This window comes from Lissotriton helveticus, chromosome 1_1, assembly GCF_964261635.1.
Source record: "Lissotriton helveticus chromosome 1_1, aLisHel1.1, whole genome shotgun sequence".
Classification (NCBI taxonomy): domain Eukaryota; kingdom Metazoa; phylum Chordata; class Amphibia; order Caudata; family Salamandridae; genus Lissotriton; species Lissotriton helveticus.
In genome coordinates, this window is record NC_136057.1 from 1,438,452,883 (window position 1) to 1,438,480,096 (window position 27,214).

The 27,214-nt window shown below is 47.9% G+C and overlaps 1 protein-coding gene across 3 annotated transcripts in view; it reads right to left on the bottom strand.

Annotated features, from left to right (window-relative positions):
* Positions 1-2,155: 2,155 nt before the first annotated feature.
* LOC144827080 (adenylate kinase isoenzyme 1-like) overlaps positions 2,156-27,214 on the bottom strand; it is a 555,995-nt gene continuing 530,936 nt past the window's right edge. For all 3 annotated transcript variants that reach the window (XM_078685529.1, XM_078685535.1, XM_078685541.1), the window contains one exon: positions 2,156-3,091. In XM_078685529.1, the coding sequence (XP_078541655.1) occupies positions 3,023-3,091 (69 nt within the window). In that variant the 3' untranslated portion in view covers positions 2,156-3,022. The remainder of the gene's footprint in view (positions 3,092-27,214) is intronic.

Consider the following 27,214-nt stretch of genomic DNA (forward strand, 5'->3'; position numbering starts at 1 on the left):
TCGGCCGAGCTTGACTGCGGTTTAAGGACCTCAGTGAGATTAGTCCTCACGGCCGCGACGGGGAGCTCAAGGCCCAAGGCCTTGGCAGCCCTCATCAACACCACACTGTAGGTTGCCCCCTCCTCCGAAGCCACGGTAGGAGGGGAGACAAAACCGGTGTCTGGAGAGGTGTCCAGGCCACTGGCCTCCCCAAGGTCTCCTCCCCAGTCCTCATGAGACTGACACTCTCGGGTCAGAGGGTCCTCAGACCCCTCCCAATCCCCTTCATCACCCATCTCCTGATACTCAGGGTTTTCAATCAATGGGGCCTGTTCATAGAAGTGAAACTCCCCAAACGACGTCTGGAGCGGCGCCCATCAGGGCCGTCCCGACGTTGGAACAGGAACGAAGGGGGCATCGGGGACGGCGCCGCCCGAGGACGGCGCCGGAGGCGACACCTGATGGTCCGACGCCGGGGAGGTCGTAAGGTCCACCGGCGACGACCCAGATCCCGAAGAAGGTCTAGTGGGGTCCCGCGGCGCCGGGCCCGAAGGCGCCGGGCCCGAAGGGCACCGGCAGCGTCGGGATTGCGGAGCCCTGCGCCGCCGGGCCCAAAGGCATCGGCGGCCGAAGCACCCGACGGCGTCGGGGCCGAAGCCCCCGACCCGCTAGAGGCCCCAGACGGGTCCGCTGGGCCCGGAGGCGCCGCGGAGCCCGTCGGAGGAGAAAGTTTCCTCATGGCCATGAGGAAGCGCTCGATCTCCTCCGGCGTCGCGTCATGCCCAGGGACCGGAGGGTGTGGGGCAGGACGCGGGCCCGCGACTCCGACGGAGCCGCGTGGGTGGTGTCACCCGAACCACCGGCCGCATCGCGCGAGCGTCGGGGGGAGTCCGCAGAGCGATGACGCCTCTTGGACTTCTTGTGCTTCTTACCTGACGACGACTTCGACCCGGAGGAGTGCGGCCTACTCTCGGAACTGTGATGGCTCCGAGCCCGCGACCTGTCCCTCGACCTCCCGTGGGACCAGGACCTCTCGCGGCGCGGGACCGACTGCCGGAGTTCGAGTCGCCTGCGGGACCCCTCCCGCCTGGCTTTCGCAGAGAGGGCCCGGCAGTCGGAGCAGGCCTTGTCGTCGTGGTCGACACCTAGACAAGTTAGACACAGGTGGTGAGGATCCGTGACCGACATTGTGCGGTCGCAATCCTCGCAGTGTTTAAAGCCAGGCATCCCTACGGCACCGATCGGAGTCATAAGACTTCGGGAAATGATCAAAAAATGATCCAAAAAGTTAGTCAAAAATTGACTAAGGGTTACTGCTTTTTCCAGATCTGCGCTTGCTGGCGCGGAAAAAAGAAGAACTAACGTCAGCACGCGGAGGCGGCGTCTAAGTACTCCGACGACGTCATCACGGCGCCCACGACACCGACGACGGACGCGGAGCCGCAGACTACGCCTACCGACGCACAAGGGTACTGCTACGCAAAAATTTCCGGATCCAGTCTGACGCCTGGGGATATTCTAAGGTAAGGAATCTAATACTAACGTGTCTCTTTCAGATCAGTCTTTCGCATCTTATTGACGTCGCACACCCACTGGAAAGGCGCGTCTCTCACAGTCTGCTTCGTGTGTCCGACTAGCTCCGACACACATGCTGAATGTAAGATGCCTCTTGGAAGGCTTGTTAGAACTCACTTGCCGACTCGCAGACACTCTCAGAACCAGGAGGTCTGTTAGAGCTCGCGCACCGATATACTGCACGCGAGGCACCGTTACCGTTAGTCCAAACTTAATAACTGAAGGCTATTAAATCAATTACAACATTTGTGCACACGTAGGAAAACGTATGACTATGGCAATTACATTCAGTAGGAAAATTAGACATCCGCCAGCTCAAGCGCTTAATTAGTTGCGATTCCTGGCGGCAACATGAAAGTTAAGTTATAACGTCACGTCTTGCCAAACAGTCTTTTACTCCCTCATGTTAGTTATCTTTTTTAACCTTACGCACTGAATGTCAACACATGTAAACTTGTCTATTGATGCAGGTATACAAACAACTTGCTTGGCATAAAATGCAATCTGTATTTCCAGGGGTGGAGATGTCGTCCGTCTGTTCCCTGCACTGCTCCTTCAACCCCTTCAACTCGTCGCCAATGTAAGGATTCAAGGAGTCTCATACGTTTCTATAAATTTATTCTGGTACAGCATCCCCAGACAAGCTAAACAATTCCCAACATTCTACCATTAGGTCAGCAGTGACCTCATTACATTCCATGCTCCCAGCATTACATGTCCTTACAATTCTATTAAGGAGCTAATGGGGTACAAGCATGTAACGTAGTGGGAAGTGTATAACTTGTTTCATGACTGTACAGTCTATCCCATCCACCCTTTTTCCAGCCTGGTGGTTATTCTGGAGTGCAGCTAGTTCATACACTTATGCATGACTCGATTGCAGCGCACCATTGCCCCTTCTCTGCCTGGAAGATACGTGGATATGAGCTGTGCCCCTTTTTTCTGTATGCATCCACTGAGTCAAAGCACAACCAATCACTTTTATATATCAACCCTCAAGAGTCAGCACTGCATCCCTCTTCCCCACATGGGATCCTTGTGAGTCAAACTAGTGCACCTTTTAGCTGTAAGGTAATTTTTCCTCTGCCCAATTACCCTGCAAACAACAATGCTTCAATCTGGCCCCTTAGCGGGCAGAGCAGGACTAGGTCTCTCCTTTGTGTAGATGCACAGATGGGCAGAATAGTCTCCCTGACATTTCAAACTTTCTGCATATTTGGGTCACACTTCTATGCCTGAACACCATGGAGGGCTTCAGAGAGCAGCATCTATTATTTGCACCATTAAGTTGGTGCTGGATTCCCTTCCCGAGCCATGACCAGTAGGGCCAACCAAGGGTTTTAAAAAAATGCAGATTCTAGCCTGCTAACTATTTTATTTCATTATTAGTAAGGCAAGCGTTATAGTTAGTGCATCTATCTGGAGGGTCAGCATCTTCTGTGTCTTAAAGAGAGGGATCCTTCCGGTCTTACTCCAAGGAGTCTATCACTGCACATGTCTTCAGGAACACGTCTTCGGGTGACTCTTCTGCTAGAATCTGCAAAAAAGAAGCTGCAGTGAGTTGGTGCTTGAAAATGAAAACAAAAGTGACCAACTGCATTTCTCTATTAGTCCTACAGGCCAAACAGTCATAAGTAAAAGAAGTCTTTCCACTGGATATTAATAAGGTTCAGAAAATTAGTTCAGAAATTAAAGATTGGGTGGTACTATTCAGCTCAAGGTTCGAACCTTTCACCTTTAGAGCCTCAGAGGTACTTTCAGAAGGTATGAGGACTAGCCCAGGTGGGCGAATGACAGATTATATCAAGTAGGATGTCTATCTAATTTTATCTCATTTTGGATTTAGTATAGCACAGATCTAATCCTAGGGGCAACATGATGGTGGATATATCACAGGCAGCAATTTGTAATCGAGGCGCAGGACTGATCGCAGTAACCAACTGTATCGAATATCTGTGTTGCGTTTGAAATGTATGTAATGTTCTAACAAGTTATGTTGACTATAGGAAAGTGCTGCGTCTTTGTGATTGTTGATTGTACTTGTAAGGGCCACAGGGAGTGTTGTTATGAACACAGTGATATGCAAAGTACAGCCATTTCTCATTGCACAGCAACAGGCTTAATAGTACAGAGCCTTGTATCTTTCTGGCCCCAAACCACTATAGCTTATAAGAAAGAGTAATAACTGGGGAGGGTTTGTGAATCTTAAGAACATCAGCTGGACTGTGGCTCGAATAAGATGTGTGTGGGTTTGAAGTTACTTTCTAAAATAGAGGAAAAAGGGATTTTCAGAGTGCCAACTACGCTTGTTGTAGAGTCTTGCTGCATACACCGAAAAATGCTTGCTTCCTGGTTTATTATGTCCATTTTGGATAATGTTCCTATTCCATCGAAGGTACAGCATTCACTAAAATACACTAAACAAAATACCACTGGGAGGCTGAGAATTACCAAAGACGTCTGTACACAATATATCTAAGTTCACACAAACCACATTCCAGGAAAAATCCTGACAGGCAACCAAAGATAGCCTTAAGTATCTTTGTCTCTTAAGTAGAGCGTGTGGAGCTTAAAACGTAACCATAAGTGGGTGCAGGGGGTGCATGATTGAACAAGTCATTAAAATAATCAATACAAATTTACAAGACAGCAACCTTCTATTACTTAACCATCACAGACATTGAGAAAAATCGATAAAGGAAAACCAAAGAAAGGTAACTGAGCCATTTTAATTAAAGTCAATGTGATCACCCCATACGGATGTTTCTGATGAATTCAAAGTTACAGAACATTTTAACTGTCACTACGGGTCATTTTAGCAGAACAAGAGGAGAAATGAGAGAACTACGTGATACCCCATTATTTTTCAGATATACCAGCAATGTGGTGTTGTAAACAGGATGTGAAAGTGTGACTCCTTTAGTTCTATTACCATTAACCAATCTCATTGCTGGTGTGTGTCTGGAATTTGAGTCATAAAACCATCTTGAAATACTTAAGGCGTTTGGTGATGCACAAAAGGTCTAGAATTGTTATGCAAATAAAGGATGAACTATATGACAATGTGAAGCGTAGAGATGCACCACAACAATAACCCAAAAACAAGGTTGTGGTTCTTGTCTCTATTCTCTTTTTATTTATTTTTTTATCAAGTTTTACATATGCAGTGAAGACAGCCAATGCGTTTCGTCCATGAAATGGACTTCTTCAGGGCTGCAAAACAAGAAATATGTACAACACATAAAACACTAAACTTCGTGAGGAGAAGAAAAGAAACAACAAGTACAACAACTACACATGACGCATAACAGTGCTCGAGGTGGATCACATAGTACATATATAAAAAGCATATACATACAAAATATATCAGATGAAGATTTACAAAACAATTCCCCATTGGGAATGAGAGATAACCGATTCTCTGACTTCTACATTTAAAAAGACAATACATTTTTAATCTTGACCACAGCTAGCTGGGGCAGAGAAGGTGGCAAAGGGGAGAACAACAGAAGCTATGAACAAAACAAGTGTGTGAACATGCATGCTCTGAAAAGGCATGTGGCATTGAGAACAGATAAAACATACGAATATCAAATGGAAATGATGAAAATTATCCAAAATGGTACACAGCAGGTGATCATAACTACATATCTTGATGATTGATTTGTTACCCATACTGTGTAAATGAGTTTGCAAAGCGAATTTCTCAAAAGAGAAAAGGAAGGAAAAAAGGGGAGATAGTCAAAATGGAAAGGGTATGCAGTGGTCAATTGAAATAGACAAGGAGGTGAATACAAAAAAAACAAGGGCAATAGGCAAAAATGAGGGTCTCAATTGACACACACATATCCCAAGCCAACGAAGGGGAGGTATATGCCTGTATGCCGCTCAAGTAGCTGTGATATAGGGTCAGAACTCATACATGTCATGCCCGGACACCAAAGCTTAGTTTGACATGCTGATACGTACCTGGTGTATACACAGACGAATTTCAGCCTAATAGAGACATCATGGTACGACTTCAATTTGAACCCCCGCAGTAGCATAAAGCATCAGTATTCATGATATGAGTCACTGTCCAAAATTGCCATAACAGCTAATTAGTAATAACGGAGACTGAGACCAATGGGCAAGAAACAAGTGACAGAGTTGCATGTACCTACCAAAAGCTATTCAACCATGGTCACTAACAACGTGGATGAGTGTGTACTGCAATAATAACACCCCAAGTGGGGCAGTGATGATTAGGAAATGGAGGAAGGGTTGATAAGCCCTATGAAGCACCTGCTACGTAAAAAGAGACAATAGCAAATGAAAAGTCCGCAAAAAAAGCTCCAATAGCCGATGAGGTGTGTTGGCAAAACACAGAGAAAAAGCCGAAGCTTTAGAGTAGCCATGTGCACGATAAAACCATGAGACCCACAAAGGAGATGTCAATATTGAGAAAAATAGTGACTGGCATGCCTGATAATGTGCTGCCGTACGAAATGCTGCGATCCAGGGCCTAGGTGTTTTGTTGCAGAGGAGAAAACCAGAGTGCATGTAGAAAGAAACTGTGCAGACAGTATGTGCGCCGTATGAAGTACTGCGACCCAGGGCCCCGGCATTTCCCTGCAGACAAGAAAACCCGAGTGCATATAGAAAGAAACTGTGCAAACTCAAGAGATAAGAAGCAGACACTTGGAGTATCCCCACAGGTAGTGACAAATGATATAAGTAAAATAAGCATAAACAGAGCAGTAGACAATGAAGCCTAAAATGAATGCACCTGTGTGGAGCGCTACTGTCAAAAAACCCCGGCGTTTCCCAGCAAAGAAAAAGGCCTGAGTGCATATTAATAAAAGCTGTACCGGTACAAGCGGTGAAAGATGGGCGCTCGAAGTGTCCAACAGGTGGCAAAAAACGATAAAAACAGAGGCAAGATTATAGAACATGAGACGGCTACGTACTTACTCCGATTGATGCTCAACCTGCCAACGACCATCCTCTACACTCCGGTGATGTGTAGGAGGTCGATAAAGAACCTGCGATCCAGGATTGTCGCATATATATGCGTTGTCAAAAAACCGGGCGCACCTGAATGATGATGCAAAGATCACAAAATGGTCGGCACATGCATGTGAACTCTGTCGTTCAGGGATAGCATGTGCCATCTTTAGAGTATGTTTGAGGTACAAGTGTAACATACAGAGAAACTAATAAAACTGGTAAGAGGAGGTCAGCGTGATGCTGGGGTGAGAAAATATTAAAAAAACGTGTCACACTCGGTCGTGAACGCGGTATGGTAAAATTAGAATCGATACGCCGTAGTGAAGGTTCATTATATGAAGAGTCCCCTGATGGTCATTATGGATTGCAGCAAACTAAATGTTAGTAATACAAATGGCAGAAAGCCATTGTGTAAAGCCAAACCGTGAAACCACTTAGGGCATTTTCAAGATGGCGAACAACTTTGGCCACACTCTATTTGGGTTCTCAGGGCTCCTATGGTGTCCGGGGAGTATACTAAGGTAAACCTAGTGTTCTCAAATTTCTAACACTAACATTCAGTTTTGGGCAGCTGCTGTACCAACCAATAATCCCCGAGACAGACGTCTGGTAAGACAAAAGTAGGGTTTTCCAGCAACCAGATAACTGATACATAAAGATTGTCTTGGCATTCTTGTCTCCTTTTTTTCAAGTGCTCCTCAAGTCTTATATGTAAAACCCAAAGACAGAAGTCTGGTAGGACAAAATAGGGTTTTCCAGAAACCCGGCAGTGAATAAAAAAGAACTGTCTTGGCATCCTGTTTTCTTCTCAAGCTCGCCCCAAGTGTTATATGTAAACCTCAAGCAGGATTGGACACTCCAGCAGGATTTGACACAGTTATATCAAAAAGGATGCCCACAACCCCTACTCTGCATATTCTGTAAATGTCAGTGAAGTCAACTCTGGCCATCCTGGTTCACCTGTCACTCACAGTGACCTATTGTGATGCTCCGGGGATGAATTTCGCACCTCATTCAGACCTATTCAAATGCTAATTGCTATCTTGGAGTTGGGGAGTAAATGCAACTAGCCTCCAGGAAATTCGGACAGGGTAAAGATAAATGTCTATAACTTACTTTTCCTTAATGTTTATTAAAAATCCGACTTCATCGTTGGATTGGATTTTGTGTAACTATTAAAAACTGTTGTTTCATCAATTGTCTAGTTAGTCCCCTTCTCGAGATACAGGGTTGCAATCTGTACTGTGGTTTATTACATAGGACAGCTAGCCCTACCTCACTGAAAAAAAAGTTTTTGGTGCTAGTCACTGTCAGGACATGTTAAGATTACATTTTCGCTGTCTATCTAGGGGTGACATATCAATATTTAAAAGGGAGGATTTGAACTGTCAAGAGCATTTATTTTGACAGATCGAATTGTATATGTTACAATGCTAAAATTTGGTTACAATGGTAGGCCTGAGGCCACGTTTGAACTGCCTCTTTAGTCGATGGCACAATAGGTGCTACAGTCTAGTGGTATGTATATTACAGGCCCTGGGTGTATTTAGCAATTAGGAGTATGCCAATTCCACCATGTTCAAAGGGTGAGCACAGGTTCTTTAGTTCTGGTTAGCAGGTGTAAAGTGCACCAAGTTCTAAAACCAGAAAAACATAGAGTCCAGCAAGAGGCAATAAAATTTGGGGTGACCACATTTAAAAGACGGATTTCCTACAACTCCCTTGCAAATCACAAATTGTTGCGGGGTATGGTGGCACTAACCAAGATCGAATCACAGATGTGAGATGCTTGTGGGTATGACCCTTGGAATGACACCCTCATGCCTTTTCATCTGATTCTGAGTTGAAGACTGGGGTCAAGTTTGCTTGGCCTTTTTGAGCTTATACTTGGAACAAGCCTTCACATGGAACTTATGGTTGGAACACATGCAATACAACAGAAGGTACCTGTCCTGAGCCAATCTAATTCAGAGACTTTTTATTAAGACAGAAGGTACCTGTCAAGAATCCATCTAAGTCAAAACATATGCAAGACAACCAGTATGGCATTGTTTAATTCAATTAATCAGAATTCAAATTTATTTTGGAGTTGAAATGTAAGAAAAATGCATAAACAAAAATACGCAGTTAAGTGAACCTTCAAATAGTTTTTTGAGAAGCCCCAAGTGGAAAAGCCATAACCAGAAAAGAAGACTGGTGACCAAATAAATGAGAATCAATGGTACATTTGAATGTACAAAGACAGCCTAATTCGCTTGATACATGAGATAGCACTGGGCAATTCCCCCAGTGTGTAGTTTGAAACAAAGGGCAGTCTATGATGGTGTCGAAGGCGTTTTGACTCTACGCCGGGTATTAAGGTTTCATCAGGACTGAGGATAAACTGGGGGGCTAATGATATAGGAGTTAGCACAAGTGCCTTGGATGACAATGAGTTATTGTATGCATGTAATAGATTACATAATATACATACTGGCTAGTCTCGGAAGCCAAGCCTGTGTACAAGTAGTTGCCTCAGGACTCCAGGAATGACCACAAATAAAGGCCCATGGTAATGCCTGTATGATAAATTATATGGAATTCAGATTATGAAGGTTGCTGTAATCGCTGAACCTGTATGCCCTTAATACAAGACTCAAGCAAGGGTTCCTGACACAACAAGGGTCTGAGTACATAAATAAAAAAACACCAAGGACACCTGTTCTGTATACTCTGCCAAAAATCCATAAAGATAGAAGAACAATTGTTACTTACCTGTAAACGGTGGTTCTCCAGTATTTTTTTGTTTTTTTTTAAAAACCTTTATTGATATCAAAAGAAGACAAATAGAGGCCCACAACCATGCCGGCCGGCCGCAGTGTACAAAACAGTCAGGAGTCATCAGGCAAATAATACATAGTCAATCAACACAAAGCAGAGGCCGTATAATCGCAATAGGGAAAAAGAAGTACAGAAACTAAAGGGCTAAAACACAGGAGTAAAGAAGGCTTAATTTTACAATAAGGAGAGAGGACATATGACAGGCACAATTGCAATACGGAGGCATCCGATATCCCGTAATCAACCTCAACATTAAGAAGGGGGCGTGGGGCAAAACATCAGGGGGACAACACAATGCATTCAAGAAATCAGGATACGTGAGATACAGTCAACCCCTGAGCGTTATCCTCGTAACACGCCCGCCACCCGGGACACTACCAAGCCAGAACAGTGGGATCGGAAGACAATGCATGAAAACCCGCCCGTCACAGTACCCTCTGGGACGCAGGAAGGGAAAAAGGGAAGGGGGACTAGGTAGGGAGGGGGGAAGAGGAAGGGAAAGGAAAATGGAGGGAAAAAACCAAACAATAAAAGGGAATAGGGAAATATGAAAAAAGAAAGGTAAAAGACACGCCGACACGGCGCCCCATGGTGAGAGGACAGGAGACAAAAGGATTAACGGTCCAGGTGGGGCATGGCAATCGGATGAAAAGACAGCCAAAATGTAACAGGAGGAGTAACGACGCCATACCCCCACCCGAAACACACCATAGGAGGTCGGGACAGACGCGGCCTCACGAAAAAGATATACAAAAGGGCCATAGAACCAGAAGACAAACAAAAAATAGAACCCAACCCACCCGTCCCACCCTGCACCCCTGTAGAAGGCTACGGCCTACCCTTCAAACAGCGTGCCTGTCGCCCTAAACCAGAACCCGAAATATAGCAAGAAGAAAGAATGAAAAACAAGACAAAAAGACCACAAAAGCGGAGAAAGAAAACAGGAGGGAGGAGCAGAAGAGCTATAATACAAACGATAGGCCACAGCCCTCCGTCCAACCGGACAAGTACAATCAAAAAACAGACCAGGACGTCACCCCATCACGCGCCACCAAATATTAGGAGAAGGGGACCTCCCACCCCTCTACAATCAGAGACAAGTGTGCAACGAAATCGCATACCGGGAATCAAGCAGAAGTCGTACATTTCACCCCCAACCCTTCCGAGCGACAAACCCCACCCACCACATGGCAATGTACAACCACATACTAAATACGAAATCAGCAGATAATCGAGTGGAATGGAGACTAGCATAGCTACGTGGGGAGTAGATAGATCGACAAGTGAGCAATAGTTCAAACTGAAAGTATCGATGTATCAACAATCGAAGCACGAGCCATGAGAAACAGGAGTTCAGTTGCGCCACTGGAGCGGGCGAGGTGGTCCCATTTTTAAACTCAGGCAAAGTCATCGAAGCAGGCACAGGAGGAAGTCCACCCATAAATCCAGGCAACAATGTCGAACAGGGTCGCAGTACAGCATCCGAGTCCCCGGGGTCCGAACCTTGAAAAGCAGGGCGCCCCAAAGTCGCCAGCACATTACACGATCTTCGATCAGCGGTGGAGACACTCAGGTCAATCGAGGGGGGTGAGGCAATGGAGGCATCGAAACAAGAGGGCGACAAGAAGAAACGGCCGCCCAAAATGGCGGCGGATCGTGGCGGACCCACCGAGACGCCCAGGGAAGCGTACAGGGATCTGAGGGCTTCCAGGATATCTCCGACTGTCGGCTCACGCCCACCAGATCCGCTCCCCACACAATCAGGCAACTCGGGTCCGCCGCCACAAGGTGACTCTCGATCCAGAGGGCCAGCCGCCATTTCGTGATCAGCCCAATCGCCGCCCACGAGGACCCCCGGAAATAACAGTTCTCAAATGTAGGACTTTACAAGCGCCGGGGGTCCCAGCAAGGGCGGCCTCGATGCCAAAAGGATGTCCGCCCAAAACGGGTCTCCGCCCGCACCAGCACCGGTGCCCCAAACAAGCGGAGTCCGGGCCTCGAGGACCAGGGCCGCCGGACAAAGCAGCGGCGGGGGGAGACCCCCTCTCAGAATCAGGTCCCGGGGCTTCTCACCCACGTCTGCCACGCGACTAGCAGGACAGGTCCGGGTCAGGATCGCCGGGATCTTCGCACATCGCTCACAACACTGGTTCTCGCTCTCGGCCGGGGCCGAGAGCCGTCGGATCCCACCGGCCAGGTCCCGGTCCAAGTCTCGCAGAGGCCCCGATCTCTCGGAGGCCGGAACTCCGGAGCCACTGCACGTCAAGACCCCGGGGTCAGATGGTAAGTACAAACAAGCCGAAATGTTTCCAATTCCCCAAAAGTGTGCCGTCCCGGGACAGGATAAAAGACAGGATAGGCAGTCAGGATGGAGGGCTGCGGGAGCCGAGCTAAAAGGCGACCATCACGGCCGCGAGCTAGGCTCCTCCCCCTGGTTCTCCAGTATTGGTGTCTTTCATAGATTCACATGCTTGAATATTCCCCATCGTTGACGTGGGAGCCCCACGGTAAATAAAATAGCAATAAAAACCAATCATATATTTATATAAAAACATAATTACATACATTCTAAAACCATAAATCCTTATAAGTACCAAGGTTAGCATTAACACATAGGAATACATTAAAAGAAAAAAGCACTTTCATAGCATATCCATGTCATTATGCTAGTCCGAACTACAGCCAATCAGGCGCAAGCACCCCTCTAGAACCTTCTCCTCAGAGGCTCAGGCCCTCAGATTTTCATAGCACAAGAGTGACAAAAGAGTCTAGGAGGAGAAGCGAGCCTCTGAGGGGAGGTGGGTGGGTCGCATGTGAATCTATGAAAGACACCAATACTGGAGAACCACCGTTTACAGGTAACAATTGTTCTTCTCCAGTATTGGGGTGTTTTTCATGAGTGAGCAGTAATAGCTGGCCGCAAGACAAAATAGCAGTGCATTATCATAAAATGCAATGAAAATGACACAATGCCGCCAGACATATAATAGTACAAACCATACAGGCGGAGGGAGAGAAAGAGGCTCACCTTATTTAAAAAGATTGCGAAGCACCGCTTAGCCCACTGCCGTATCAGCTTCGTTGATCGTCTCAAGACAGTAGTGCTTTGTGAAAGTATGCCTGCTGGACCACGTGGCTGCTCGACATATTTGGTGAATCGGCACACCAGCAAACAGGGCCGTAGAGGATGACATCCCCCTGGTGGAATGAGCTCTCCTTGTAGATTGAAGAAGCTTGCCGGCCTTCTGATGACAGAATGAGATTGCTGAGGAAATCCAACGTGCAAAAGTTGGCTTGGTAACAGAACGCCCTTTGTGAATGCGCCCGTAAGCAACGAATAGTTGATCAGACCTACGAAAGGGCGCTGTCCTGTCGATGTAGAATTTAAGGCATCTCTTAAAGTCTAATGAATGCAAACGTTGCTCCACCGGAGATTGGGGATTAGCGAAGAAAGACTTTAAGAACACTGGTTCATTGAGGTGAAAATCAGTTAGCACCTTAGGCATGAATGCCGGGTTGGTGCAAAGCACCACAAAGTCCGATTTGAAGGAAAGGAGGCTGAATGGTAAAGGCGTGGATATCACTCACACAGTGAGAGGAGGTCAAGGCGAAAAGAAGGGCAACCTTCCAGGTCAAAAATTTCAAATCCGCTCTGTGGATGGGCTCAAAAGGCGCCTTCATCAATTGCGCCAAAACAACATTGAGACGCCAGGTAGGAGGAGGAACCCGAATGGGCGGAAACATCCTTAACAGCCCCTTGAAAAACTGCTGAATGACTCTGGAAGAGTAGAGAGAGGAAGACCCATCCTGCCGAAAACAAGATATTGCCACTAGGAAGACCTTCAAAGTGGAGTGGGAAAGTCCTGATTGAGCCAACTACAGAAAGAACGGCAAAAGCTGAGCAGGAGAAGACTGCACGGGATGGATGTTGGCAGATGTACACCAGTGACAGAACCTTTTCCACTTTAGCGTGCAAGTCTTTACTGTGGACGGAGCTCGCGCATTGGCAAGAACCTCTCTACATGCTGGTGAAATGTTCAAGTGGGCAAATTCAAGGTGCTCAGGTTCCAGGCTGATAATTTGAGAGAGAAAGGGTCCGGATGGCAGATCTGACCCTTGTCCATTGTGAGGAGATCTGCTCTAGGACGAAGGAGGATGGGTTTGCACTGTGAGAGAAGCAGCGGTTCCGAGTTCTTGTCGAGGCCATCTGGGAGCGATCAGGAGAATGTGGCACAGCTGTCTATGCATTTTCCACAACACTCGAGGAACCAGCGGAATCGGCGGAAAAGCGTAGGCGAATAGATTGCACCAGTCCATCAAAAGGGCATTCCAGCACGACCCTTGATGGGGAAGCCAGGTTGCATAAGACGGGCATTTCCGGTTCACAGGGATCGCAAAAGATCCATGTTCGGGCGACCCCATAGCCGAAAGATGAAGTCCAGAGTCGGCTGATGCAACTCCCACTCGTGGGTCGAGGACGCAGACCTGCTGCGGGAATCCGCTAGGTTGTTGGAGATGCCTGGTAAGTGAACCGCTGTCAGGGTAATGTGGTGACGGAGTGCCCAGTCCCAGATGCTCTGTGCCAGCTGAGAGAGGAGCAGTGACTTGGTGCCGCCCTGTTTGTTCACATAGTGCATAGTGGTGGTATTGTCGGTTTGAATGAGCACTGATTCTCCCTGAAGCAGAAGACGGAAAGACTTGAGCGCAAGGAAAATGGCCATTAGTTCCAGTCTGTTGATGTGCCAAGAACGTTGAGACAGGGTCCACTTGCCCTTTATGGGTAGCCCCTGAAGATGTGCGCCCCAACCTTCCAAGGAGGCATCCGTGGTAAGAACGAGCTCTGGAATAATGGTCAGGAAAGAAGTACCGGCAGCTATGTGGGACGGTTGAGCCCACCAGTGGAGAACGGACCTCATCCAAGCGGTCACCAGGACCAAATCGTTGAAAGAGCCTGTGACCTGATGCCACTGTTTGTCCAGTTCATCCTGAATTGGGCGAATCTTGAGCCTGCAATTTGGGATCAGGGAGATGCAGGAGGACGCCATCCCGAGAAAAGATTTCAATACACAAACTGAAACGGACCCTTTTGAGCGGAGGAGAGCCACTAGGCGTAGAATCCGTAGCTGGCGTTCGTGAGACACGAATGCCTTCGCCTGCGAAGTATTCAGAGTGGTGCCTAGAAAGGTCCTGCAGGGAGCTGGATCGAACTGAGACTTCTTGGTGTTGATGGACAGACCGAGGGAGTGGAATAGATTCTGACAGAATCGAGTGTCCAGAGACTCCTGATGACAAGATTGCGACTTGATGAGACAGTCGCCAGGTAGGGAAAGATTTGAACGCCCTTCAAACGTAGATGTGCCACCACCGGGGCCAGGACTTTCGTGAAGACGCGAGGGGCGGAGCGAAGGCCGAAAGGCAGAACCTTGAATTGGATTATCTCTGCGCCCTACCCGGAAGCGCAAGTACTTCCGGTGTCTTGGGAGTATCGGCACGTGGAAATAGGCGTCCTGGAGATCGATGGTGGTCAGGAAGTCGCCCTTCGAGAGAAGGCAGAGAATTTCCGCGAGCGTGAGCATGCGGAAGGATTGGCACTTCAGGTACTTGTTTAGGGCCCTTAAGTCGAGGATCCGACGCCATTCGCCGGACTTCTTGAGGATTAGGAAAAAATGGGAATAGAATCCCATCCCCTTCTGAGACTTGGGAACCACTTCTATGGCACCTTTCTGAATCATGAGTCGAATTTGTTGAAAGAGCTCCTTGAGGTGAGCCGGAGGTGGACCAGTTGGAGGAGTGTTTGGAGGGAACTTGACAAACTTCAAAGCATGGCCTTTTGACACAATGTCCAGCACCCAACGGTCCGAAGTGATTGAAGACCAATTGGAAAAGGGAGATTGGACCTCTAACTTTGAGCGGGGAAGGCAAGTCATTGCTTCTTAGAAGCGGAGCCTCTGTAGGAAGACATTCCTCTGTACAACTTGGTAGACTGTTGCCGATAGGACTGCTGTGAATGGGAGGAATATCTCTGATTTCCTTGACCGTAGGAGCGGTACTGGTTGAATCCGCCGCAAAAAGAAGAGGAGGTGCGGCGTCCGCGTGCACCAGGAAAAGGCTGCTTGCGAAACTGCAAAGTGTCTAGGGCACGAGCCGTCTCGGTGTCCTTTTTGATGGTTTGAAGTGCGTCATCCACATGCTGGCCAAAGAGCGATTCGCCGTCATAGGGCAAGTCGAGGATTTTCGCCTGAACCTCCTGGCGAAAAGAGGTGGAACCAAGCCAGCCCTGACGACGTAAAACAGCTGCCCTCGCAAGCTGACGAAAACCAGTGCACGCAATATCCACAGAGCAGTCGATAATCTCTGATGACGCTCTCTCTCCCTCCTGAAGAATCTTGAGAGCTTCTGCTCTGGAGGGTTCAGGAATGAGGTTGATAAAAGAAGACATATCCGACCACATCTGGTGGTCGTAGCAACCCAGAATGGCCAGAGAATTTGCAGCCCTCACGGTGGTAGAAGCCATAGTGGAAAACTTTCGCCCAATGGCACCCAGACGACGTCCTTCACGGTCAGGAGGCGCAGTAATAGGAGAAGACGGATTCCTGGAACGGCGCTGTGCGGCCTGGGTGATCACGGAATCGGGTTTAGGCTGCGCTACCAGGCAAGCTGTAGAACCCTGGGGCGCCATATATTTCTTCTCCTAACGAGGAAGAAGCGCCGGAATAGAACTTGGCGTCTGCATCAGTTTGACACCCTCATTCCAGATAAAGTCAATTATGGGCACTGCACGGACCTGCTTAAGAGGTTGACTCTTGAAATCATAAAGAAAACCGTCCTCATCCTTCAGAACCATAGGGAGTTTAAAGCGCAGCGCCGCTCTTTCCATAAGTTGGTGATAACCAGCTATATCAACAGGGGGGGAATCCCCTGGACCCGAAGGGGGCGGTGACGGTGTCTGGATCTGATAATCGTCCCAATCCGCCATGGTCCTATCATCATCATCAACTTCACCGTCTTCATGATCTGGGCAAACGTCATCTTCCTCATAAACTTTTGCCTGAATCCGAATAGATGGTGCAGATGGCGCAGATTGCTTTGGCAGTGCAGTATATGTAGGAGCCGCTGTAGTTACAGGCACCGTAGGCTGAAGAGATCCATGGTGAGACGGTGTAAATTGTCTATTAGAGTCCTCAAACATGTATTGGAGATTAGAAATGAGGGAGAGCGGTATTTGTGCTGTGGGAACCTGAGAAGAAGGTTCCTCCTCATGGAAGTAATGATCTTCCTGATCGTCCTCATAGTCCTGACATTTTATGACCAGCTCCGAAGGGCTTCTAGCTGCCCGAAATCTATCATCTTCCTCCTCATTCGAACCAGAGTCAGGCTCCGAACCTGTGGCAAAAAGAGGAGATGGAGGCTGAGAGTTACGTAGAATCGGAAGTTGATCCAAAGACACATGTCGACGTTGGAGCAGAGGGTCAACAGCAGGAGTCCCAGAACCGGATGTTGAAATTGGCACCAGAGGCAATGATGAGGAGGTAGACGTCGACGACAGTAACTCCGTCGACGGGACAACCACCGTCGACGGCGATACCACCGCCGCGACGAAACAGTCGTTGACGGAGCCGTCGTCGACGGAGCAACGCCGACGAAGAGGCTCTCTTCACCGAAGGCGTCGACGAAGATTTGGACGTCGACGAGACTCCTTTCTTTGACATCGTCGAGGAGAACGGAATCGTTGACGAAACAGATTTAAAGCTGACACACACCATCGTCGACACTGACGACGTCAACGCAGCCGCCGACCCACTGGCACAAGTCGTCGTCGTCAGAGAGCCAGAGAAGGCAGATCTCATTGTCGGACAGACCGTCGACGCTCCCGCCAACGATTTAGCACGTTTTTTAGTGGAAACATGCGTAGAAGGAGCCGTAGACGCCTGAGAGTCAGATCTCGAGGGCGTAGGCGTAGCAGGAAGAGGTGGAGACACAGCAGGAGCCTTCTGGAGTTGAAGCTTCCTCTTCTTTAGGAATGGAGATGGCAAGTCATGCAAACTGCTACGCTTAGAGGGGCTCTAGACACACCTGACACAAGGCTTTCTGCATCAGAAAGAGGTGAATCCTTATCCTTCAACCTCTGCAACCACAGGAGAAGACGTTTTTCCCTGTCCTTAAGGGTCTTGGTTGAGAAAGTCCTGCAAATTTTAAATTTGCCTACCTCATGCTCTGGATAGAGGCAGTAAATACACTTCTTGTGAGGGTCCTCTGAGAAGAGCCGCAATTTCCCACAAGAAGCACATGGTCGAAACAGAAACTTCTTACTTGAAGACATCCCCAAAAACTGTAGAAATCCACAAAGAAATGGAAAAAAACTGAGCAGAGCTCAGGGAGACTCCCTTCACAGGACGTGCGGTAGAAAATCTGAGGGCCTGAGCCTCTGAGGAGAAGGTTCTAGAGGGGTGCTTGCGCCTGATTGGCTGTAGTTCGGACTAGCATAATGACATGGATATGCTATGAAAGTGCTTTTTTCTTTTAATGTATTCCTCTGTGTTAATGCTAACCTTGGTACTTATAAGTATTTATGGTTTTAGAATGTATGTAATTATGTTTTTATATACATATATGATTGGTTTTTATTGCTATTTTATTTACTGTGGGGCTCCCACTTCGACGACGGGGAATATTCAAGCATGTGAATCTATGAAAGACACCCCAATACTGGGGAAATAAACCACTAGGTATGCCAATTTTGTTGGGCTCAATCCTTGATCCCATAGGGGAGTACATAAGTATCTTCAGCAAAGAGTTTGTCCCACTCTTAGACACTTACAAGAGAGATAGTACTTTTATGATTAACCTTAATGAAAGCATAGCATCTGACCCCTCACAAGAGATGCTAGTGACCCTTGACATAGAGTCACTATATACAAACATTCCCCAGAATAAAAGCTCAGAAGTAATTAAGACAAATCCTTGATGGATGACCTGCCCCATAACACGTCCTGACATACTTCATTGTGGAACTACTTCAGATAGCTCTCACCACAAGCTACTTTGTGTATGGGAAATACTTCTATCAACTATGCTCCAGCACATCCATGGGAGCCATTTTGCACCAAATCTGGCTAATCTCTATTTAGGCCAGTTTTGAACTTCACTTTGTTATCACAGATCATAGCCCCTTACGCAGTAACATCTGCTGCTATAAACGTTACATCAATGGCATTTTTATGATCTGGAAAGGTCCCTCCCACATCCTGACACTGTTTACACACTACCTTAACAGTTGTCAGCCATACATCAAATTCACCCATAACATCATTCGTCAGATCACACCCTTCCTGGATCTGGAAATCAAAAACAATGAAAACCACCTCATTGTTGCCTTCTACAGGAAACCTGCTGAACGCAATACCTTACTGCAATATAACAACTTCCACCTTGAGCTCTGAAGGGTGGCCCTCGCTTTGACCAATTCCTTAGACTCTGTAGAAACTGCCCCCCCAAAACGGACTCCTTTAAAAAAGGAGCCATTCTGGGTAAGAAACTTCAGGATAGGAGGTACCCCAAATGCCTCCTCAAGGTTTCAATGAAAAGGAGTGAAACATCCGTCTGACAAGATTGCATGTGTCACTACTTATTGCCCAGATAACAACAAAATAGTTAAGACAATCAAAAAACATTGGTCCATCCTGAAAACCATGAAGGCCTTTAAAGAACCTACACTCTTTTTTTTGTAAAAAAAAATAAAAAAGCAAAAACATCAGTGACTACCTGTGGGAAGCTCGCTCTGTATATACTATACCAAAGTAAGGTATAGTGTGCACAGAGTACAGTGAATCCCCAGAGGCTTACAGAGGCTCAAGCACATAATACTAAAAGCTCTATCTGAGTTAGTGTGGTGGAGCAGTTCGGCTTATCAGGGTAGTTTAAAGCATGTCTTGTACACACTCAGGCATGAAATGATAGCACACACTCAAAGACTGAATCCAGACCAATTGTTTTGTATAAAATGTTATTATTTGGTTATTTTATTTCTAGAAGGGAGGAAAACAGTGTTATGCATTAGCAGGTAAGTACTAGACTTACAATCCCAGTCATCAGAGGTTTTGACCAACACTGGGCAAGACTCAGTTTCAGGTAGGCACTGCATCACCAACGAGCACTGTGGTGGCCAGGTACAGAGGTCACTGGGCCCAATGTAAAGCAATGGAGACTGGGAGCACCTCAAAGAGACATGGTTTGCAGGTAATTACCCGGGGTTTCAGGGCACAGGCCATGGGGTTTAAATGTCTTTGAATGGCACAGACACTATAGGGGCACATTGCTCATGCAGCAGTGCCCTCGCCTGTGGTAAAGTGCACCCTGCCTTAGGGCTGTGAGGCCTGCTAGAGAGATGACTTACCTATGCACCCAGGCAGTGGTTGGTGGGCATGGCACACAGGGATGCAATAGCAGTATGTGTTTGAGGAGGGGCCTCTGAGGCTGGCACAATAGATGCTGCAGCCCTTAGAGACCCTCTCTGGTCACAAGGCCCTTGGTACCACTGGTACCTTGTGCAAGGTCTGTGTGACTGTTTTCCCCACGCAGCTCCACCACTAAGTGTTGCCCCCTAAGCTACTTTGCAGGTTGTTCATCCCTGGTGGTCCAGTGGGAGAGCACTTTGCTCTTCTGCTGCTCTGCCTCTCTTGTCTCTTCTTTGTGCTCTTTTGCTCTCTTCTTTGTTTTTCACTCCTTCCTACTGCTCTCTCCTTCGTTTTTCACTCTTTCCCTCTTCTTGCTCTTTCCTTTGTTTCCCCCGCCGCTGCTGTCCCCGCGGCCCCTCCCCCCTCCAGTGTGTCCTTCCCGTCTCCCAGATGACCCGCCCTCCCCGATCCCTACTTAATGGCTGGCGCGTGCAGCCGGCGTGCCACTGGCACGCCAAAGGCAAGCCTGACTGTGCCCGTTCAAAATCCAAACGTCACCAGCACCAGGGACCCTGATCCCCTGATCTCAACCCGGACACAACAACAACTGCCAGCTCTAGACGCTGACCAACACCCACGCCCCTTTCTCCTGTCTACACCGCTGCCGCACTTTCACCCATCTCTGTACCTCAGAAACATCTCCCAGATTACTGGACATCACCGCTCTCAAACCACTCAACTGCATCCTCCTCAATGTACACTCCCTCATGGAAACTTGGACCAAAGCCAACTCGACACAGGACATCGCTACCACCATTCCCAATGGATACAAGATCCTGCGTAAGTACTGCCCCATCTGCACAAGAGGAGGCATCGCCATCGTTCACAAAGAACCCTCTGCATGGCCACCCTCCCGGACGACACAACAAACCTCATGGAGCACCTCTACTTCCAGATCCAGACCAACCCCAAAACGACTCTCCACGGGACCCTCATCTATAGGCCGGCCGACACTCGGGCACCCTTTACTGACGCCATCATGGACTTCAACTCACCCCACGCCCTTGCATTCACAGACTACATCCTACTTGGAGACCTAAACTTCCACCTGGATAACCACGACGACTCAAACACCACCTCCTTCCTAGAGAACCTTGCCAACTTATGACTGAATCAACTAGTCACTACCTACCACAGAGCGAGACACACGCTTGACCCAGTCCTGGCCGGAGGAAAGAGCGTCTCCTACAGTGCAACCACAGAACTCCTCTGGCCAGATCACCACTGCATCCACTTCTGCTTCAAAAACCCAATGAACACAAGCACGCCCACTGCCTCCTCGGCAGTAGCTGGAACAAAGTCACCGAAGCCCAGCTCACCTCCACCCTCATCAGTACCCTACCACTGACCATGTCAGACACAAACACTGCAACACGGAACCTCCACCGCTGGATAACGAACTGCACCAACACACTCCACCCCCCGTCCCACCCCCCTCAAGAAAGCCACCAGAAGACACATCAAGAAAGCAAGTTGGTTAACTTCTGCACTCCAAGAATCCAGAAACTCCTACAGACGACTCGAAAAGACCTGGCAAAACAACAACAAAACCCCGGAAACCAGCGCCACCTACAAAGCAGCCACCACTGCACACCGCCAACTCATCAAATCCACAAGGAAGAAATCCCTCCAAGACAGAATCCTCACCAACGCACACAACGCCAAAGAGCTCTTCTACATCATCAAGGAATTCTTGAAACCTTGCAGCGAAGTAACAGACGTCCCACCCTCCTAAGACCTCAGCAACAGACTTAGCACTTTCTTCCATCACAAGATTAAGATGATCTACAACAACTTCGACAACGAAGACCACCTCACTGCTCCAGATCCCGCCTCATGCAACGTCACACAACAGGCCCTGCTTAAATGGATCCCACTCACCAAAGACGACACCTTGAAGACCATGAAAAGCATCCCCTCCGGAGCACCATCAGACCCCTGCCCACACCACATCTCCCACAGAGCCGCCTCTGCCATCGCACCCGATCTACGTCGGACGATCAACTGCTCCTTCCAGACCGCCCGCTTCCCCAACAACTGGGAATTCGCCAAAGTCAACACCCTCCTGAAGAAACCCTCCGCTGACCCGACGGACCTCAAGAACTTCAGTCCCATCTCCCTGCTTCCCTTCGCAGCCAAGGTCATCAAAAAGGCCATCAACAGCCAGCTAGCAAACTTTATCGAAGCCAACAACATCCTGGACATCTCCCAATCTGGATTCCGAAGCAACCACAGCACCGAGACCGCCCTACTCGCCGCCACCGACAACATCCACTCCCTCCTCGACCCAGCCGAAACGGAAGCCCTCACGCTCCTGGACCTCTCGGCGGCATTCAACACTGTCTCCCACCGCACCCTAGCGACCAGAATCCACGACGCCGGCATCCACGGCAAGGCCCTCGACCGGAAACGTTCCTTTCTCACCAGCAGAACTCAGCAGGTTAGACTCCCTCCGTACCTCTAGGAACCAACAGAGACCAACTGTGGAGTGCCCCAGGGCTCCTCCCTTTTCCCCACCCTCTTCAACGTCTACGTGGCTCCCCTCGCAACAATCGTCAGGAACCACGGGCTTAACATCATCTCTTACGCCGACAACACCCAGCTGATCCTCTCTCTGATCCTCTCCCTCACCAACGAACCCGACATCACCAAACACAACTTCCACAAAGGGATGAAAGCCGTATCCACTTGGATGAAGAACAGCTGCCTGAAACTCAGCTCAGTAAAGACAGAATTCCTCATCCTTGGCTCCACCCCCTCTGCATGGAACGAATCCTGGTCGCCATCTGCCCTCTGAAAGACACAGACATAGTTCCTGGCCCAGTGTCAATTTTTGTAAGTTATCAGAAAGCTGATAAGATTGGAGCAGAGCTCCAGGTCTTCATTGAAAATCGCAAATAGGAAGGAACTGATGTCAGTGCATAGTGGTGGCACTCATGCAGCTCCGCTCTGACAGAATCATACTGGAGACAAATGGCACCGTCCACTGGCTCGCAGTGGAATTGCTAGGAAAATTCTCTAGATCCAAACTGGTTTCTGGAGCTGTTCTTAATGTGAGGAATCTGCGGTTAGAAGTATCAATCAGAATAAAGATTGCGAGGTGCCTTAAGAAGTACATTTAAACCACCACAGGTTTAGAGACCCAATATACCTCTTTATGATGGAAGACAGTCTGATACCATGAGATATCTAGGAAAACCCCATAGTTTTAAACTATACACCATCAAGCAGAAGAATTAAGGAAGCAAGTATTAGACATTTCAAGATATCGAGATCCATTCATAAATTATGGACTGCACCATGTTATGACAAGGAACAGGTTGCCATTTTTGGTAAAAGGCATGTTTCAGACTATCCCATTTCCTGAAGAACTGCACACACTGGTCTCTGACTCTATGTAGAAGGTCAAAATAGTTAAGTTCAAATCTTAAAGAAAATATAAATGTCCAATAAAAAATAACTTTCAGTCTGACTGCAAATCCTTAGTAAATCTAATATTTGAATAACATTGTACGGCGTACCGACCCTTAGCCCATAAACCTTAGAAGGTCAACCTCAAAAACCCCAAAATAACAAGAACTTATGGACTGTGGCACCTAAAGAGACATGGCTGCAAGGCATCCATTTGATATAGTCAGCCTTTCCAATAGACCCTCTACTGGGGCATCCGTCGAACGGAAGCACAAGACAAGTGGGATTCCTAACTTGAGACCTTTTTAGAAGGAAAAAGAGACCATTCCACTGAAAATGAGAGATGGGAGGGCGGTGGGGAATCTATGGTTGGATAGAGTATCCACCACAAAGAGTGTTACCGAAGGTAAATAACTTGCTCTTCTGATGGATACTTCTAACCGCAGATTCCTTACCTTGTGAATAGATTCCAAATCAGTACCTCCCAAGGTAGTGGGCCTGTAGAATGGTTCAGATTGAAAAGTTGTGCAGGACCAAATGGCCGAAATGCCCACCCTGATGGACCCGACTGTAGAGGAAACAGTACTGCACTGATACCCATGTAGCAGCCTGACAGGTATCCAGGACAGGCCCTCTGCATGCCAATGCAGTGGTGGTAGCTTTGGCTGTACTGGAATGAGCCCCTCTTAGCTGCTTCTTAGCCAATGCATAGTAGATCTTACTTCACAAAACTATCCAATGAGATATGGTCCGCGTTTGCACCCAACAAAGAGCTGACCATTAACTTGATGGTTCTTCATACTCTATGTAAAAGCTAAGGTCTCTTTTGAAGTCTAAACTGTCTTTCAAGGGATAAGGCAGAGCAAAGAATGTTGGAAGCGTGATAGCTTGTCCAACATGAAAAGGTGTCACTCCCTTCAGGAGGAAAGTAACTTGAGTTTTAACACTTGTTTGTCTGAAAAAAATGTGTTATTGCAACAAGAAAGACCGTTCTCAAGGTCAAGAGGAATAATGGATAACTGTGCTTTAGTTCTAAAGGGGTACACGTTAAGAAATTGAAAACCAAATAAGTCTCACTCTTTCAGAAATCTCATCACAACAGTTGATTTGAACAAGGACGGCTGGTATGGCAAACAAAAAGGCTGAGAGACCTGACAAATAACCTTTAACAGTTTCCACTACATGTCTCTGCTGGGCCAAAGATAACACGAACAACAAAACATCGAAAAGTTTTTCGTGCAATGAGTCCATCATGCATGTGTAACACCAACTTACAAACTTATCACAGCACTAGGCGGACATTGATTTCGAGGAAGGATGCCTGGCAGCCACGATCATATCAACCACTTCGGAAGGGAAATAAAAAGAGATCAACTGTCGCAACTCAACTTACAACCCCAAGCAAGGAAGTGTAAGTCTGCAGGCTGCTGCGACAGAAGGTCCTCCTAAAGCAGCTCTCTGATTGGAGGGTAGATGCTCAAGCCAGGTACCACAGTCATTTAGGCCCAGTCCTTCCTGATCTTCCCTAGAACTTCGGGTAGAAGAGGTACTGGCTGCATATAGGCAAGCATATAGAAGTCCCATGCTCCACTTTAGGTGGAATATGTCTCAGAGAGAGAGCCTTCTTGGGAACTCTAAAGCATATAAGTGTTGTGGCGATGCTTATTCAGCAGTGGTGACAATATCAAAGTCAGGGTTCCCCCCAAGGCTGGAGGATACTCTGCGCCGCCTCCTGGTGTAACTGCCATTTGTGATCTGATACCCAGCTGATTTTATTCACACTAGCATTTAAAGATCCCACCAGGTGGTTCGTGATCCGTGAGATGCCCTGTCAGCCCCACTAGTACCAGAGATGAAGAGACTACAGACCCAGGACACCGCCAGCCCTGCTTGTTGCTGTACTACATAGTGGTGAAGTTGTTCTTGAGAACATGCATCACCATCCCTCTGATGATTGGCCACCATCCAGTCTCCTAGATCCAGGACAGATAGAACGTGCACCACTGAAGATCCAAAATTGGACAAAGGCATCCATCCTTCTTCAGTACAAAAAGGTAGATTGAATAACATCCAGTCCCCAGTGATTGTGTGCCATTCAGGGTACACTAAAGAGGTTTGGAAGTGGTTGCTGGCGGGGTGGGGTACTGAGTAATATGCTGCCCCATATGGCCTGGTAGTCAGCTGTTAAGCTCACGAAAGGAATGAGAAGCCTCCTGTGTCTGGTGTTGCAGATACGCCAATTCCTTGGTACATCCCTGAACAGTGTAAAACTGCTGGGTGCCACCTGGTGCAGAGAAGACCAAGGTGCATGCCGTGGCTCATTTATCTTTTAAATGCCCCAGGGCTTAGTCCACTTTTTCACGAAACAGGCGGGTTCCATCAAAAGGCATGTCCATTAGGGATTCCTGGATATCCCCAGAGAAGCCTGTGGACCTCGTACACGTAGCACTGGAGCAGAAAACCTGTGCCAATAGCTCTATCTAGGCAATCAGTGGCATCTAAGGCTGGTTGGATGACAAACATAGCAGTGTCTTAACCATCATAAATGGTTTGGGCCCAGGAGGCCCACACATCGTCTGGGACTGCCGGTAAGATCTCACTAACCATGTCCCGAGTGTATGGATGCAGCATCCTGGGAGGCTGATGCAGTTGACCGACCTCAGGTCAAGACTGGCTAACAAAAACACTTGCTTGCTGAACGTTTCCATACTTTCACTCAGCAGGTGGACACCTTCACTACCTAAAGCTTAGGTCCAAGGACCTCAAAGAGGACATCACTTTTTACCTCCATAGTGGGGAGGTGGACGTCAAGGTCTTCAGCTTTGGAGAATGATATGCTCTCCTCTGTCACTGGTTCAGGAGGAGAAACCAACCCAGTATCGGGTGAGGTATCTAACCCATTGGGTTCTTGCAGGAACTCGGTCCACTCAGGGGTCCCAAACGACGAATGCCCTAACCACATCTTCAACCTGGGCGAAAAGAGAATCAGCCACGTACTCACCACCTACTACAATACCTCGATTGCCGCGGCCATCTTCCCCGAGGACTGGAATCATGCAGAAGTCAACGCCCTACTAAAGAAACCATCGTCAGACCCCAGCAAACTCAACAACTACTGACTGATCGCCTTGCTCCTGTTTCCTGACAAAGTATTAGAAAAAGCCTTCAACCAACAACTGTCTTCACATCTGTAAGGGAACCTCCTACTCAACCCCTCCCAAGCCAGATTCTGCCGCGACCAAGGCACCAAGACACCCCTTATCGCCGCTACCGACGAAATCAAAGCCCTACTCGACCGAGAACAGACTGCCACTCTGAAACTCCCACACCTTCCTGACAGCCTTCGATACAGTCTCCCACCACACACTCATCACAAGTTTGCATCCAAGGAACCACTCTTAGTTGGAATGCTTCTTTCCTAACTGGGAGAAACCAAAAAGTCCACCTTTCCTCTTCACCTCAATACCCTAGTAAATCATCTGTGGAGTACCCCAAGAATCCTCTCTCAGCTCCACCCTCTTCAACACTTGTATGACCCTTCTTGCCAGCATCACCAAAATAGATGACTCAACATCATGTCCTATGCCAACGACACACAACTCATCCTCTTCATCTACAAAAACACCACCAAGACCAACTTCCACAACTGCATGACACATGTCTCCAAACTGGATGAAGGACAACTGTTTGAAGCTCACCTCGGAAAAGACAGAGATACTGGTTGTTGGAAACAAAAGCTCCCTGTGGGACTCATCCTGGTGGCCCTCAGAACTCAGACCTACTCCTACCCCCATTGACCACGCTAGGAACCTAGGCAACATTCTGGACAACTAGGTAAACATGACAACTCAGGTCAACTCGTTCTCCTCCTCCTGCTTCTTCATCCACCAAATTCTTGGTAAGATATTCAAATGGCTATCCCAAAGCTCAAGATGCACCATCACCCAGGCGCTCATCTCTATCCGACTGGACTATGGCAACACTCT